The sequence below is a fragment of the Lathamus discolor genome, chromosome 4 (genome assembly GCF_037157495.1).
Source record: "Lathamus discolor isolate bLatDis1 chromosome 4, bLatDis1.hap1, whole genome shotgun sequence".
NCBI classification, from domain to species: Eukaryota; Metazoa; Chordata; class Aves; order Psittaciformes; family Psittacidae; genus Lathamus; species Lathamus discolor.
In genome coordinates this window covers 59,836,489-59,852,394 of record NC_088887.1, presented here as the reverse complement: position 1 = coordinate 59,852,394, position 15,906 = coordinate 59,836,489, and the positions used below count along the sequence as shown (strand labels likewise).

Genomic DNA, 15,906 nt, shown 5'->3' with positions numbered 1-15,906 from the left:
CTGTATTATGTGGGAATCATACCCAAATGATCATAATAGTGGTTCTTTTTTGCCCTGATGTATATGTCTGTGTATGCAAGTATGTGTATACACACACACAAGTTAATTTGAAGAGGTAAGCTAAGTGAAACTTGAATGAGCACAGTACAAACATACTCAGTAATGGATGGGAATGTACAATTGAAATTATAACTGTAGATGCCAAGTATCCATATCCTCTGCTTACCAGAGTATAACAAAAATCTTTTGTTTTATTTGACACTTCTTGACTGAGATATACCTCTGTTTTCACCAAGATCAACAATAATTTTCACAATGAGCTGTGGCCTTTTACATTCTATGACATAAGATATAAAACATGGTTGTTAAATTGAATAGGATATATTATGATAGCACAGGCCATGAAAATAAGTGATTATGGAAGGATCACGTTCAGTTTTCTGTAGTTTTTGAGATTTTTTTCCATTGAGTCTGTACATTTGAAAACATTTTAATGTCTTCAAAAACCAGATGATCTTGATTTATTTTAAATTAGTCTGAAAATATTATATTGCTAATGCGACTATTTTGACTATTATTTTACCTGTGCCATACAATGTCCCAATATAAGAGCAGAAGAAACATGTTCACATTTCATTTGTTGACTGTAATTTTACTGTTGCCTTGAAACAACCACTGTGTGCTCTCAGACATGATGTGATTAACATTGTGCAATCACTTATCCTGAGTCAACCTGCTTTAGGAGCCTAATCAGAGTACCATCTTCAGTAACTGCTAATCTGCAACTGAAAGGCATTAAGAGTGAGAGGCAGAAATGCAGATGTAATTAGAGTTCTGTTTATGTGAAACAGTAGAAAAAAAAAAAGGAGGGTTTTAAAAATGCTGTCAAAGGTTTTTCCAACTGTGATGTCTATCTACAAAATGAGTATAAGAAAATAAACTGCCAGCTGAAATACATTTACAGCAAGGAAATAGCTGATACTGCACTGAATGAAAATTGTGATTGTGAGATGGTAGAAAAATCACAATTATCCTGGAAGTCTGCTCAACAAAAAAGTCTTACGTTTCCTGCTATTTTGTTTTTTTCACTAAATTAAAAATGCACACACTTAGTTTTGTAGCTTTTAAGGGTTCTTAATTACCTACACAACTTCTTAAAAGAATTAGTAGTCCTTTTTGGATGTCCTTGCTATTAGAGCTTTCTGTTTAAGCCTACAATTGAATTAATGACCTGGTTATCCTCCCTCTGTAACCTTCTCTGGTATTGTGTTCAGGCTGCTAGGTTTGCATGTATCTGTGAAAGGCAAGGTATGCCAGCGTCTGCCTTACTGGAGGAGAATGAAGTAGACATCTGTCTGCACAGGACTGTGAGATTACTGAAGACCTTTAGTGATGCAAGAAGTAAATGCTTTGGGAAATGAGGAAACACGTGGTTTTTATAAAGCAAAATATAAACCACTGAACATGTACGATTACCTAACTGGGGGGCCAATAGTAGACTGTGTTATACTCAGTTTACTCAGTTCCTTAACATTCAGCCATCATTTTTTATTATGTCTTTTTTCACTGAATTGTAAAGCTGCTTGCAACATGATGTTACCTAGTAAAAGGAATTGTCCAGAATGCCTTACCCACTTCTCGTTAGACAACCTCAGGTCTACTGGGGTCATGGCGTTACTGTTCTCCAAGCATGATAACTGCCAGGAGAGTTTGGTGTATTCTGCTAATGACTGACATTTTCACACAGAGTATTTCTTTCCCCTGTATTACAATCTGGCCTCTGAGAACGATGGAGAACATTTCCTCTCATACTAAACATTTCTGTTTCTGCATATGAATGGAATTCAGATCCTGCAGAGAAATAAAGCTGCATTCATTGCTAAGGATTAATTCTCATTATGAATATACTTTTCGAAGTACCGTATTTCCCTTAGGATGAGCTCAAATGAGCAAGGCTTACTTTTCTTTGTGACTGTACTGGATGGTCACCATGGGTATAACCCCCCCCCCCCCCAAATAGTTAATAAACATAATGTGTTTCATAAAGCATGTTTATTTGGGTAGAAAGGGACTTCTAGTCGCTCACTGACTCTGTTCTTTCTGAAAAAATGTATTTCATGTGTAATTGATTTAACTATTCCAAATTAAATATTTATAACTGGGACTTGATTCTTTACAGGAATGGAAATTCTGGATCTCCCTTGGCAATTTCTTCTATTTCCTGGTGGTCTGTTTCTTACACTTCTCATTCTTCCTCACTGTTTAAGGATCACTAATCACTGTCTGTTGATACCCTTTTTGCATTCATGTTTTCTAAACAGCTTGGCATTGCCTGCAGTTGTTCTTGTATCTCTGTAGGGAGAAAAGGGAAAAGAAGCATCTCAAATAGTGCAACAACAAAAAAATTGTAACTACCTAGAAACGTTTGGTCAAATTTTCCATTGTCATCAGTGAAGTAACCTGCTGGACAGATATCATGTATCTACAACTTAAGCACTTTCATAAAATTGGACTTTCATCTACTTGGAACAAGCTTGTTGCCACAGAAAGCCAGGGAAGAGCAGGGCTTGCTTGGCTCTGGAGGTGTCAGGATTGTGAAAAGCCAAAGTTAGAACCAAGACACATGGAGATCTGTGTGTAGTCTGCCTATCCGTTCTTACTTATAGAAAAATAGAAAAGTACAGCAAAACCTAATCTTTTTGAAAAGGAATTTAAAAATGCATCAGGTATGGCAGAAGTAAACAAAGTGTCCTTTACCTCCTGTGGTTTAATGTATTGCCTTCAGCAGAAGCAGAGCCAATCAGGGTGAAAATCCCTGAGAATCAGGGCTAATCAGTAATGAAAGTACTGGAGAATGATATCTCAGAAATGGGCACTCTGACAGTGTCTGGGTCAATTGTGCTGAACCCCTGAAGGCTGTGTGAGAAGAAGAGATGGAGTTGTCAGAGATGGATTGTTGGAGCAATCCCAGGCACAGCTACAGGTTGGGCAGAGAAGAGATTCAGAGCAGCCCTGCAGAGAAGGACTTGGGGGTGTTGGTCGATGAGAAAATGAACATGGGCCGGCTTCAGTGTGCGCTCGCAGCCCAGAAAGCCAACCGTATCCTGGGCTGCATCAAAAGGAGCGTGACCAGCAGGTCGAAAGAGGTGATCCTGCCCCTCTACTCTGCTCTTGTGAGACCTCACTTGGAGTATTGTGTACACTTCTGGTGTCCTCAATATAAAAAGGACATGGAACTGTTGGAACAAGTCCAGAGAAGGGCCACAAGGATGATCAGGGGGCTGGAGCACCTCCCATATGAAGGTAGGCTGAGAAAGTTGGGTCTTTTCAGCCTGGAGAGGAGAAGGCTGTGTGGAGACCTCATAGCAGCCTTCCAGTGTCTGACAGGGAGTTATAAGGATGCTGGGGAGTGACTCTTCATTAGGGACTGTAGTGATAGGACAAGGGGTAACGGGTTCAAACTTAAACAGGGGAAGTTTAAGTTGGATATAAAGAAGAAGTTCTTTACTGTAAGGGGAGTGAGGCGCTGGAATGGGTTGCCCAAGGAAGTTGTGAATGTTCCATCCCTGGCGGTGTTCAAGGCCAGGTTAGGCAGGGCCTTGGGTGACAGGGTTTAGTGTGAGGTATCCCTGCCCATGGCAGGGGTTTGGAACTAGATGACCTTAAGGTCCCTTCCAACCCTAACTATTCTATGATTCTATTTGAATTTAGACAGTATTTCTGAGCTACCTGAATTCTGAAGGGCTTAGTGCTCTCATTGTGAATTTTTCAGGAAAAAGTGCAGTCATTAGTGTTTGAATTAATGCGGAGTGTTGGAAGTTGCCCAAGTTATTAGTCAAGCATTACAAATTAGTTGATAATAAATATTCATCAGCAGCTGTCCCTTTGGAGCCTGAGGAATTAAGTAAATGCTTTACCCAAATACCTTTTTGTGTCTGTGGAGCTGTACGTCTCCACTCAAATTAGCCTTTGTTAGGTTGTACTTCAAGCAAGCAGTTAACTGCTGTGAGGAGCCTCTGGTTCAGACTGACTCTGAAAAACAGAACTGTTGATATAATTTATATTCTATAGGGGTAAAGAATAAACTAGAAAACCCCCACATATCTCCTATTTAAAATACCTCTTTGCCTTTTTTGTGTTTGTCTTGATTATTTTTAGGACTTTTTTTAGGGCTGTTTATGACTTTTGCATGAAAGACTGGAAAAAACGTTTGTGACAGTTATAGTGAAACTGAGAGCAAACAGTTTAGTTATTGCCATTCCCATCTTTCCCATCATTATTACTGAAAATCAAGTCTCAAACAAAATATATCTTATCAGGAAGTAAAATAACATCAAACAATGAAGCAGATCATACACACCCTGGCAAGCAGGGGTGTTTAGGAGTCTGAGTTATGGCTGTTTTTCAGAACAGTGTTTAGATCTGTAGAAAAGTTCAAGATTTCAAGCTGTGTGTTTTTATGATTCAAAGAAACCGGATATAAGGTGGGTGCTTGCAACTTGTTTTAAAAGTTAATGGGAGAACTGATTTATTTAACATTGCCCTTGCTTATTATTTATATTCAGAAACATTATTGTGAGCAGTGTGGAGAAAATAATAGACTTTTTCAAGAATTAATTTGCAATTGTTGTAACATAAATTACAGTGTTATCCTCAAGGATTATTAAAATATACTTATGAAAATATTGGGATTACAAAAACACTGAAATTACAAACTTTTCAACAACAAAGAAAACATTGCTATGTCATCAGTTTTAATGAAATCTTTTCAGGAAAGCAAAATGTGAAGTGTTCTTTCACATTCTGACATATCCATGTAATACTCCAGTCCTCTCAAAACTTCCTGTAAGAGAGATGTCCTTAATGGGAAGAAATTCCTTCATCTAGAAAAAAAGGGATTCAGGAACATAATTTACTTTAAAGGCAAATAACACTGAGACTCTATGTATTTTAATGTGAGTTATAAAAGGTTTTAATATGAAAGAATATGGTGACCGTAAAGTCCGGTATGCAGAAACTCAGGCAGCCCAGCAGTATATTTTTATACAGATCCACTTGTTATTTGTGAGTCTTTGACTATTTTTCACATGCTGTGAAAAACACAGCCCCCTGCCTCAGTTGTAGTGTGAGATCCATCATGCTTTTTGCATTCTTCATTCAGTTACTACTAGTTGCAGTCACTGACTTCAACTGGGAGTTTGGTCAGTCCACAGGAAGCCAGCTGCATTGGTATTTCTATGCTTACCATCCGGTGCGTGGTCTCCCAGACCTATTTATGAGCAATTCAGAAGTAAGTTCCAGTGTTCTGTATGTGTGTGGTGCATTAAAGGAGCTGTAGTCTGTGAAGCTGCACCACAAGGAGGACAATTAGTCTATGAAGAGCCCAAACTAGCAGGGCTGAATGACGGACAGTGGCAACTCTGGAAAATGTGGTGCAATATTTTGCTAAGCTGGAATGTTTTAAAAGTGCTGAAAATTTTAATTTGGAATTTATAGTTTGTAACTATTTTTTCAGATACTTCAAGATTCATTTTCTTTCAAATTTTGATTCCATCTTTGATTTTTAATCAGTCATTCTGTACAGTGAGGTACTTTCAATGAAAATAAGATTACTATGAAGACTCGCCTATCTAGATAAAATTAAATGTGTATAGCACCTTCACTTATTTTACAAAATCAATTGATTTTTCGTTACATCATCCTTGAAAAAGAATTGATTTTTTTTTTTTCTAGGAAAATGGCAGCCAGAGCTATAATTCATCAAGATAAGTTTCTTCCTGAACACTTGAAAATATAGGTATTGTTATGACCATGTAGAACAGGATTTTATAGTGAAAAATCTTAGATGATCTTATCTGTGAGTACTTTCTGTAGCATTGTTTCTTCTGCTTACAACTATCCTGAATGTTTAAAATAATTCCAGTTTACTGTGGCTTGTCTGCAGAGGTCATAACTTCACATTGCCTAAATTTTTAGTCAGTTCCAAGGGATAGACTGAGGCTGACTGGCTTAGCTGTTGTGAAAAATATAATTGTCTCAAATTACAGAGACTTGAAGAAGAAACTGTGAAGTCAGAATCTAAAAAAACCAAAAAAGGCCAAGTATTTGTGACTCACAAAAGCCAAAAGGTGATTGCAAGATCAGACATCACAGGATTTTATTATCCAGGTATATATTTTTGTCCACATTTTAAATACCGTTTAGAGTTTCGTAATTCTGATAAAATATTAGTTTTGCTCATAATTAGGTACTTCTACCTTAATCAGATTCAATATTACATGTGTATATGCATGAAAAAAGAATATATATCTTGCGTATGCACATATATACATTTATAAAAAGAAATATCTTTTGTAAAGTTAGATGCATTTATGTAAGAAAAGTTCAGAAGGAAATCCTTTTAAATTAGTGTCCAAGAGTATCCACCTATACCCCTTTGATGTTTCCCTTAAGTGTTTCGGAAAAACAAGCTTTTGCATGCGTTCAAATAATTCGCTAAATGCTTCTGCTTTTTTATTGAGGTTTGAATCAGAAAGATCAGTAGGTAAAATCATGTTCTTCTTTTTCATAAAAAAAATCACATGTGGATGTGTTTGCTTTTGTGTTACCTTTACTTGTTTGTTTGGTGGTGTTTTTTTAGTTACATATTTTTAACTGTGGAAATAGTTTCATTATGTCAGCTATCACCCACCAGACCAACTTACACATTTCAGACCTGGGCTTGAAAATTATTCTTTGTTTTATTTTTATGGCATTATGAAGAATGGTTACTAAGACTCTATTTTTATCTTAGGTACAAATGTCCCTATTGCCCTGGCACAGCTTAACTTAGCTAAATGAAAATGAAGAGTGTGTAGTATAGATGCATTTGCCCTCAGTGATAAAAATCATTTGAATATTTGATTATGTTATTTTTTAGGAACTGTGATAAAGAATATCAGCTCTACATGTGCACTTGTTGATTTAAACAATGGGGAGACCTGTATTGTACCTGTGAAGTTCATTATACCTGTGGGAGGTGCTATGCCATGCCCATATCTGCAGGTGAAAAATTGTAATTTTTTATGACAGCAAATATGCATTTTTAATTTTGTTCATTTGGTCACACATAGAATAAAGGATAGATTAGAAAAAACCCACTTTTATATAAAACTATTTTAAAGAGTTTTCAGTGATAGTAATATCATGCTATTTTCAACATGCTACTTTTTAATTTGTTTGGAGCTTGTTTTCGTTGCAATCCTATTCCTTCATTTATTAGAATTCTGTATTATTTTCTCTCTAAAAAATGAATATTTGCCTACCTACGGAAGAAAGGTGAGTTTTTCCAGGAGAATGATTGTTTCCTAGCACAGGGATTACAAATCAAGGAGAGCCTTGTATATACAGTGTGATGAACAGCAGGTTATAACCATTTGTTTTTCACAGCATATTTTAAATCCAGTAAACACCCTCATATTAAGGCAAATAGCAGTAATGGAAAAAATTTCGTATTCCATTTCTGGTTTTGTTTAAAATGTATCAGCTGACTATTGTAATCACAGTTGTTTTTTCAGGCGATTCTCATTTTACGCGAGAGAGGTGATAGATACAAAAAGGACCCAGAATGGATACAGTTGTTTTGAATACAAAAAGCATTTTTGTAACTTCTTTCTTACACTTGAAACTAGAGACATGCTTTGTTTTTCTGTTTGATATCAAGGCAAATCCTGATCTAGAGGTTCCTGGCATTCCATAGGGAACATCCAACTCCAGAGAAGATCTCCAGAATTTCATAGAAAGTTGTCACTTCTATGTTAATTTTTAAAATAATTTTTTATAGGTTAGTTATATACATAATTCTCTAAAATTCCTAAGGTTGGTTTAAAAGCTCATTAAATATATATAAATTTGCGTAAAGTCTAAGGGAATTAGGAGTTGTAAGAGTTTCCTCATTCAGTTTGACTTGCTTGTTGAGCCCTGGTACATTTAGTAGGGCTCTGTCATTCATTTTTATGTTCTCTCCCTGATTCAGTGGAAATTACGAGCGACTGGTACGTGCAAGGACCAAGTTCTTGCCTTTTAAAGATCTATATTAAAGCATGGGAACATGTTAGAATGATGATTCATGTAAAAATATTTTTGTATTTACTTTTTGTGTCTTGTAAAACTCATAAGTTAAAAAGTTCTTGCAAACGGATGTTTTCCTGATGCGCAGGTTGGAAACTATGTGTTTGCCAGAACTGGGACACAAACAGGAAATGAATACTATGTGCCTGCCATTGTCATAGCAACACCAAAGAGCATGGAAATGGGTGACAAACTCTACACGGTTCTGATGTTCAACAACAGGAAAGTAAGCAACCCTAAAATATTATACCAATTTGGCAATGGTATTACCATTGCTCGATTTTTGATAAGGCAGATAAAATTTTCCCGGCCAATGAATTCACTGTTCCAATCCCTATCTCCAGGTAACCAAATCAAATCAGATTTCAGAGCTCAATCGATGAAAAGCTCATGCAATAGACATGAACCAAGAAATTCTGTTGAATAATTTCTTCTTAAATCATGCTCTTCTTTCAGCCATGATCCATTTGATGGCTTTCACAAGCTCCATGCTGCTAAAATGAGAAACATGTGGGGTTTTGTCACAGTCACTATAGTCTGTAGTTAATTTAATTACATTTGTTTGTTTGTTTGTTTGCAAGCCATCATAATAATTTCACTGTGGTTTTTGTAGTGCAGAAAATGTACATTTGTACTTGAAACTTTTATCTTTATTATTTAGAGGCTGACTACAGTTACACGAAAACAATTGACTTTTTATACGTATGTCTCTTCATTGTTTCTGAGATTTTGATTTAAATTAGGTGAATGTTGATTGTATTATTGCAGGAACACTGTGTAAGAAGAGGGCTTATTAAAATCAGCCAAATGAAGTATGCTTTTTCGTGTCGGTATATCAGAATGGTGCAGATGGTGGATTGTATGATGTGAGTATGTTTGAACCTAAAAATATAAAAATTATTTTGCATGAATCCTAAATGTTGTACTTTGGGTTCAACTATGGTGTCAAGATTTCCATATGTAGTACTCTAACAACGGTTGTGAACAGGCTTGCTCTACACATGCAACCAAGTGATTTGACCCACAAGTGTGTGAAGCAGAAGAGCAGTAACTGTCCATCATACCATTTTATTATGTGGCAATTTATTGCCCTATTTTTATTTTGGAAACATTGGTGGGATGAGATGGTTTGAAGCTTAGCCTCAGGAAGTGAAATGTGAAATGGATTTTCTATTTGTTGTAGACTACTTACATCTGATTACCTGTGTTTTGAAGACACCAAGGCCCAGATACATAGAGGGACATTGTGGGACCCAGAGCAGTAATACTTTGAGCATTTGAGAGTGGAATTCAGGTGCTTTTGCTCCATGGATGTATAATATATGTCAAGATTTATAGTCCAGAGTGCAGTGAAATGTGTAAAGCGGCTAATAAATGATGAAGAGAACTGAGCATCTGAAACTCAGACTCTTTTAACTTAGATACCCATTTACACCCCTGAACTGGACATATTTGAGATTTCCAGGGTTTGGGGATTTCCAGAGTCCTCTGTTGACATTGGATAACCTACATAAATGGTAATTTTTAGCATATAGGCAACATAGACCCTACCCACAGGTATTCAGATGAAGTGCATTGGTGTGCCAATAAAAACCTTGATAACCACTACTGATCCACAATATTCCACAATTTGCTGCCAGAATCACAGTGCTTTCTTTTGCACATTTGCAACTTTATCATCAACTTCAATATATTTCTTTCCATCTTTTTCTACATCGTGTGTCATGTCTGGTGCTGCTGAATTTTTAGTCTCTTCCAAGAACTAATGGTAAAAACCTGGTACTGTTGAGCTTTTATAGTTTAGAATCTTTGAAGTTTCCTACTTCTTGGAACTATAACTCTTTACAGTAAATTGTTGTGTAAGACTTGAGAACACAGTCCCTGACAGTGTTCTTACTAATCTAGAATATTTGTCTTTTGCTTTTTGCTAGCATCTGTTTGGGGAGGTTTTCCTGCAATCACAGTGGAAAGAAAAAATTATGGCGGAACAAGCATTCTGCAAATGTAACTAACAAATTAAATATGCAAAGTAAAACATTATGTGCTCTTGGCCCATACCATAAAAGACAATTATTCCCCAAATTCTTTTTGTAGTCATAAGAGGTAGATAGAACTCAGGTTCAGAGCTCTGTTATAGGCTATTCTTTACTTATTTTATAAATACAAGGGAAACTGAATTTCAAGATATTTATAGCCATGTCAAATGGTCAAGAGTGTGATAAGTCCTTCACTTTTCAGTACTGTGAGATGTGGGAAAAGGTGAAATCTATGTCATGTAAAGAAGAATTTTAAATAGTGTAAGATATGTGTGCTTTTACCTTAGTGAACTTGTCTGATTTTCTAGCCGGGACAGAGAGACCGCAAAGCCCTATCCTCGCTCATCTGTGAAAGATGAAGGAGGAAAAGAAGAAAAGAAAAGTGTTGTGAAAGAAGATAGGGGAAAAAAGAAAAAGAAGAGGAGACCAGTAGACAAAAGAGATCCCAGGGAGAAGATGTCAGACTCTGATGATCTTTTGTTTGTCTCCAGAAGGGGAGTAAAGCAGAGAGGAAGAAATTCACTGCCTAGCAATGAAGAAGAATTTGGAGGTAAAGAAGTAGCTATGGAAAATGATAAATATTAGGGATTAAACAGATCTGATGGCCCTTTAGAAGAAGGGCCTTTCCCCACACAAGAATCCTTGTTTCTTTATTTCTGGGTATTAGACCAGTCTGCTTTGCCATGTCCTGTATGATGAGGTTCTTTCACCTCCTTTGGAAATCATTCTTCACACTGATGATTCTCAGCATGTGTTTCCACAGCAAAGGGAAGAACTGAATAAAGCATGCTCCAGAAGATGCTATCTTAATTTTCCTAACATTTGTAGTAGCAGTGAATATGCAATAACACCAACCTTAGTATCTGCTTACAAGCAAAGTATATATTCCAGTGCTTCTACTGTTTGATACTTGTTAGAATAAAAATATATCTATATTGCAGCCATTAAATTATTGCATATGGAGCTCAGTGCTTCAGAAGATAAATTGATTTTAGAATCTGAGCTAGCTCAAATGAAGCTGACATCAGTATCTATACTTCCTGTGTACTTCCTCTGCAGTAGAAACCTGGGCTAGTGTAGGTATGCCATTACATGCCACAGTCAGCTCTTCGTTTTAGAGATCCTATTCTCAGTCTGCAGAAAGATAACAGGATTTTTATCCATATGTCCTACTTATACCTCTTGTATGATTTTAAATGTTTTCAACATCCTCATTAATTATTTACTTCAAGAAGTAGTGGATTATAGATTCACTCTTTCATCATATTGTTAGTCAGCTTGAACTTTGTTCCGTATACTCACTCATGTTTTATACCTGAAGGGGGCCGACAAGAAGTACAACCCTAACCATTCTATGATTTTATTATTTTAAACTTTGTCTGCAAATTCTGTTTACATTGCTTATAGTGAGAATTACAATGCCATCACATTTTAGGAGTGGCCTGTTCAGAATTATATGAGAGCAGAGGTGCTGAGTTTGCCCTGTAGCTGTGTGAGAGACCATGTCTTCCTGCAGGCAGGGCTACTTCACTGGAAATGCTCAGTTATAGAATCATAGAATCATAGAATGGTTAGGGTTGGAAAGGACCTCAAGATCATCTAGTTCCAACCCCCCTGCCATGGACAGGGACACCTCTCACTAAACCATCCAACACATTCCAGACTCCTCCCTCTTGGTTATCTTAGATATCTGAGATGCAAATGCTGAGTGAACGGGAAAAAATGCTAATGCGATCAGCAAATCCTTTCACTGATTCCATGCATGCTGAAGGAAAGATTAAATGAGAGAAGCGGCTATGTATTTAAATTATGCCTTACCAAATTATGGCTTACCAAATTATCTCATAGTACTCCATCAAGACTCTAACAAGAGTTTAAGGTGGTATGCAGGTCAAACTTTCTAAAAAGGGTGCCCTGTCCCCTTCTAATGGCCTTTTTTGTTTTGCTTAAATGTATGTTTAATTACATATCTTTCCGTTTTTTATAAGAAAGGAGAAAGACTGCTGCTGAAGATAAATAAGACTATATGGTCATCCTCATAGGGTTTCATCAGATATATCCTTGTCCAATCTCTGTATATGATGGTGTATTCACTCTCTTTGGGTGTAGATATTTGTCCCATTTTCAAACAATGCTAATGATTTCGTAGCATTTTGTGTATATAATTTTATAAATTATATCAAATGTTTTACTTGGCCCTGACATACACATCTATTTTAACTGTGTTAATACTGAATTTCATTTTAAAGAGTGAAATGAATAGAGAAAACAAGTTTGCCTGGCATTGTTTTTCCTTCTGCCCAAGGTTCAGGTCTGATGGGGTTAATTATCCGATTGGGTTGTGTTTTGTAACTACTCCATGTGTTAATCAATATTTCCCCTTATGGTTTTGTCGACTTCATGTGTATATTCATCTGTTATATGAGGAAGTAAGTTCACTAGCTTGAACGAGCGTTGTCCAAGATAGAGATGGATTTTTGTGTTCTCCAAGATAAAATGGATTCAGATACATGGCTCTTACATGGGTGGTTGATGTAGCCTTGTATTTCCATGAAGCCTTATATTTCCATGGAGTTGTGGGCTCTGTATTAAATTAATGGAGCATTTGGAATGTTTGTGGTTTGGTTTGTGCTCAGCTAAAATATTCCTGATTGCTAGGAAAAATCAGCAACTCATTTCTATTGTTCCCACTCAGGGAAACAACAGAAGTGAATAAAGATTAAGCAACTGTGTTAGTTATTTAGTGTATATTAACTTCATTATTGTGTTGATGTGTAATTTTGTCTTATTTATTCCAGAACTATTATCATAGAATCATAGAACAGTTAGGGTTGGAAAAGACCTTAAGATCATCTAGTTCCAATCCCCCTGCCATGCTTGCTGCTCTTATTTTATTTGTCAGCTCTATATTTTTATAAAAGAGTGAATGAAGTCCTGGCAAATTCCCACTGACTGTTACTGAGCTAAATGATTCTTTGTCTAGGTAGCTCGAATAATACTATTTGATTGAACAAGATCACAAATACTTGACTCAATCACTGTTTATTGCAATAATTGCTTTTATAGATACTTTAAAAAACATGTACTTGTTTCTATAGAAAAAAATCTTTTTCCTGTCTTCCTAGTCTTCTCTGTTCTGTGACGCCTAAAATCAATGTTCATTTCACATGATTTCCTTGTCGATTTTCCAAAATAGTGATCTAGTGAAAACTTAAATCGGAAAACAGTTCATAGTGAAATACAGGCAATACACAGCAATCGATTTTGTTGCCTGATGCATTAGCAAACGGAGCCCCAGTCTCCTTTTAAATTTATAATGAGATGTGACTTGAAGCAATTACACTGATAATTACTGTAACTGCCAATATGGGGTCAGTGGAAGACCTTTGAAAATTATCATTTTTTACCCTTTTCTGTGGAAAATCTAGCACCTCTGAACTGGGTTCAAGAGTGTAGCAGCTGTGACACCTGGCAGTCTAGTGGATTGGCTGGATTTCCCACAGTAGGATTTCACATTTTTAGCACCCACTTGTTTTCCATTCTCACTTTCCAGATAGTTCATTCAGCATTTGGAGAAGGCTATCATAATGAAGCAGTGTTCCCATCTGTTGGTCATGGCTTGTTTAATAAGCAGTTGATGGCAATTCAGCAATGCTTGCATCTGTTACTGCAGCTGTGTGTTGTTGAGGGCTCCCCAGCAGCCTCCAGATTTAGCTTTTGTTTGTCTCTTGATGCCATGTTACAACTTGGCCAAAGCGACTCTTCTGTCAGGGTTGTTTGCTCATCAAAAAATGAAAGTATGTTAAACTTTCCCTCTCTTTCCCCATAAAGAATTAAACATGGGGATGTGCAAGGGGAGAAAGTGCTGTTCCAGTGGTGTAGGAGGCATGTGTTGAGGTATCTGAAGGTGGAGAAGAAGCGAAATCCTCTCGATTTAGGGAGCAAGACCAGAGTGGTTTCTTTGAACATCTTGGGAAGGTACACAGAGAGCACATGCACTGCCTAAAGAAAATAAACAGTGTGAATTTGCGTGTGGTGGGGAGCACTCATTTAACAGTGCGTCTTTCATTTTATTGAAGGTAGCAGTACGGCCACAATACCTCTCAGTGATTTCGTCTGGTGATGTTTTTGTACTGCAGATAGTTACTGTCAGCTTGTAGGATACAACCAAGAAATTTCCTGACCCTCACACAGATGAACTCTGGATTCCTGTCTCTTTTGGGGGCCCAAGGAGAATCAGAACATTTGTTTTGTGTATCTAAGTTCAAAGATGTGCACTTATAAGACAATTTTTAAAGGCAAGTTTTTGATTTTTAAACTCTCAGCTTCAGAGTTTTCAGTAGATGATCAACACTAACCATACTAAAATCTCATACTCTCTATGTACTCAGACTGTGCTGTTGTTCCTTCTCTACCCTGCATATCTCATCTTTAGCCTTCAGATGCCCCCCCAAGTTTTGTTTTCTACTGCCTTTTTCTTACATAATAATTTAAAACCAACCCCCCACCCCCCAAAAGATATTTGAAGTAAAACAGAGTATGTGATTTTATTTGCTTGCTTTCTTCCTATTATATTCTCTTTCATTTTTCCTCCAGCTTCCAATCTTTCGCCATTCATTCATTATGATTGTCATCTTTTTGTGTCAGGTAGGTGCCTAGTACTTGGTGGTCTCATTTGATATGATCATAAAAACTGACTTTTCAGTGACACAGTATTGTTAATAGCAAACCAGAGAAGATAAACATGGTTCTACAGGGTCAGACAAAGGTCCATGTGGCCCAGACCCTGTCTCCAGCAGTGGCTGGACGATGGTCCCTGAGGAAGAGTAACAACAAAAGTTGGCATGCAAATAACAAAAGCTACAAGCAAGAATACTTGAAAAGCAGACTGGTTTGAACTTGTGAGGGTGAAAGCATAAAGAAAAGCAGTGAAAAGCCTCTACACGACTATTTCTGTTACCATAGGCACAAAGTCATTTGTTGCATGATGAATTTCAGGGTGTGTGTTTGGGGGGGGGCTGTTGAACTCTTGTATCCAAGCTCATGGTAGGTCAATATTTCCTCTCACTAAAGAGTACCTGCTCTCTCCTAGCATCTTTATTCTCCACTTCATCATCCTGGATTTCATCAAGGTGTCAAACTCAGCAGTCACAGAGTGCTTCGACTCTCAGCTCACCAACGCGTCCCTGTTGCTTGCACAGTCCTGACAGAGAAAATTCTCTGGAACCTGGTGAAACCAGCATCACTGAAGTTATTAGAGTCAACATGGACCAGAAAGGATTGGCAAGACAGCCTCAGAACCACTGCATGGAGCAAACAAGGCCTTATTAAGGGTACATTTTTAAGGAGCTTGTGAGGAATGGATGATACTGCAGATAGGAGAGATTTTTAGCACCTATAACTGTGAAATGTTATTACTCGCATCAAAAATAAATTGTCTAGTTAAATTATTTATGATTTCGCAGACTTACTTCAGAGGTATGGAAGAGAAACACTGTCACAGCTTCAGCTGTGCTGCTGAAAATTATCAATATGAGAAGAGAGAATGGTAAATTTGTTTGTCTACTGTTTGTTTGCAGTAGACATGTTTGATTTATTAACTGTGGGTCTTTCTTACAAAATGTTTTCTTCCAAAACTCCTTTTTCACAGACTTGGTCTGTAAGGCATCTGGGAAGACCTGCTGTAGGGAGCTTACTCAGTATTCCCCTGTTGCTGACTTACACATTTATTTGTTCTAAAGCTTTTCCACTCACACAGACT

At 37.0% G+C, this 15,906-nt stretch overlaps 1 protein-coding gene across 1 annotated transcript in view; it reads left to right on the top strand.

Moving 5' to 3' along the window:
• The window catches only part of VWA3B (von Willebrand factor A domain containing 3B), a 63,756-nt gene extending 48,161 nt beyond the window's left edge, over positions 1-15,595 (top strand). Inside the window, exons 23-28 of the mRNA XM_065675752.1 lie at positions 6,048-6,168; positions 6,920-7,044; positions 8,198-8,335; positions 8,878-8,975; positions 10,454-10,695; positions 15,238-15,595. Of these exons, the coding sequence (XP_065531824.1) occupies positions 6,048-6,168; positions 6,920-7,044; positions 8,198-8,335; positions 8,878-8,975; positions 10,454-10,695; positions 15,238-15,476 (963 nt within the window). The 3' untranslated portion in view covers positions 15,477-15,595. The remainder of the gene's footprint in view (positions 1-6,047; positions 6,169-6,919; positions 7,045-8,197; positions 8,336-8,877; positions 8,976-10,453; positions 10,696-15,237) is intronic.
• Positions 15,596-15,906: the final 311 nt, after the last annotated feature.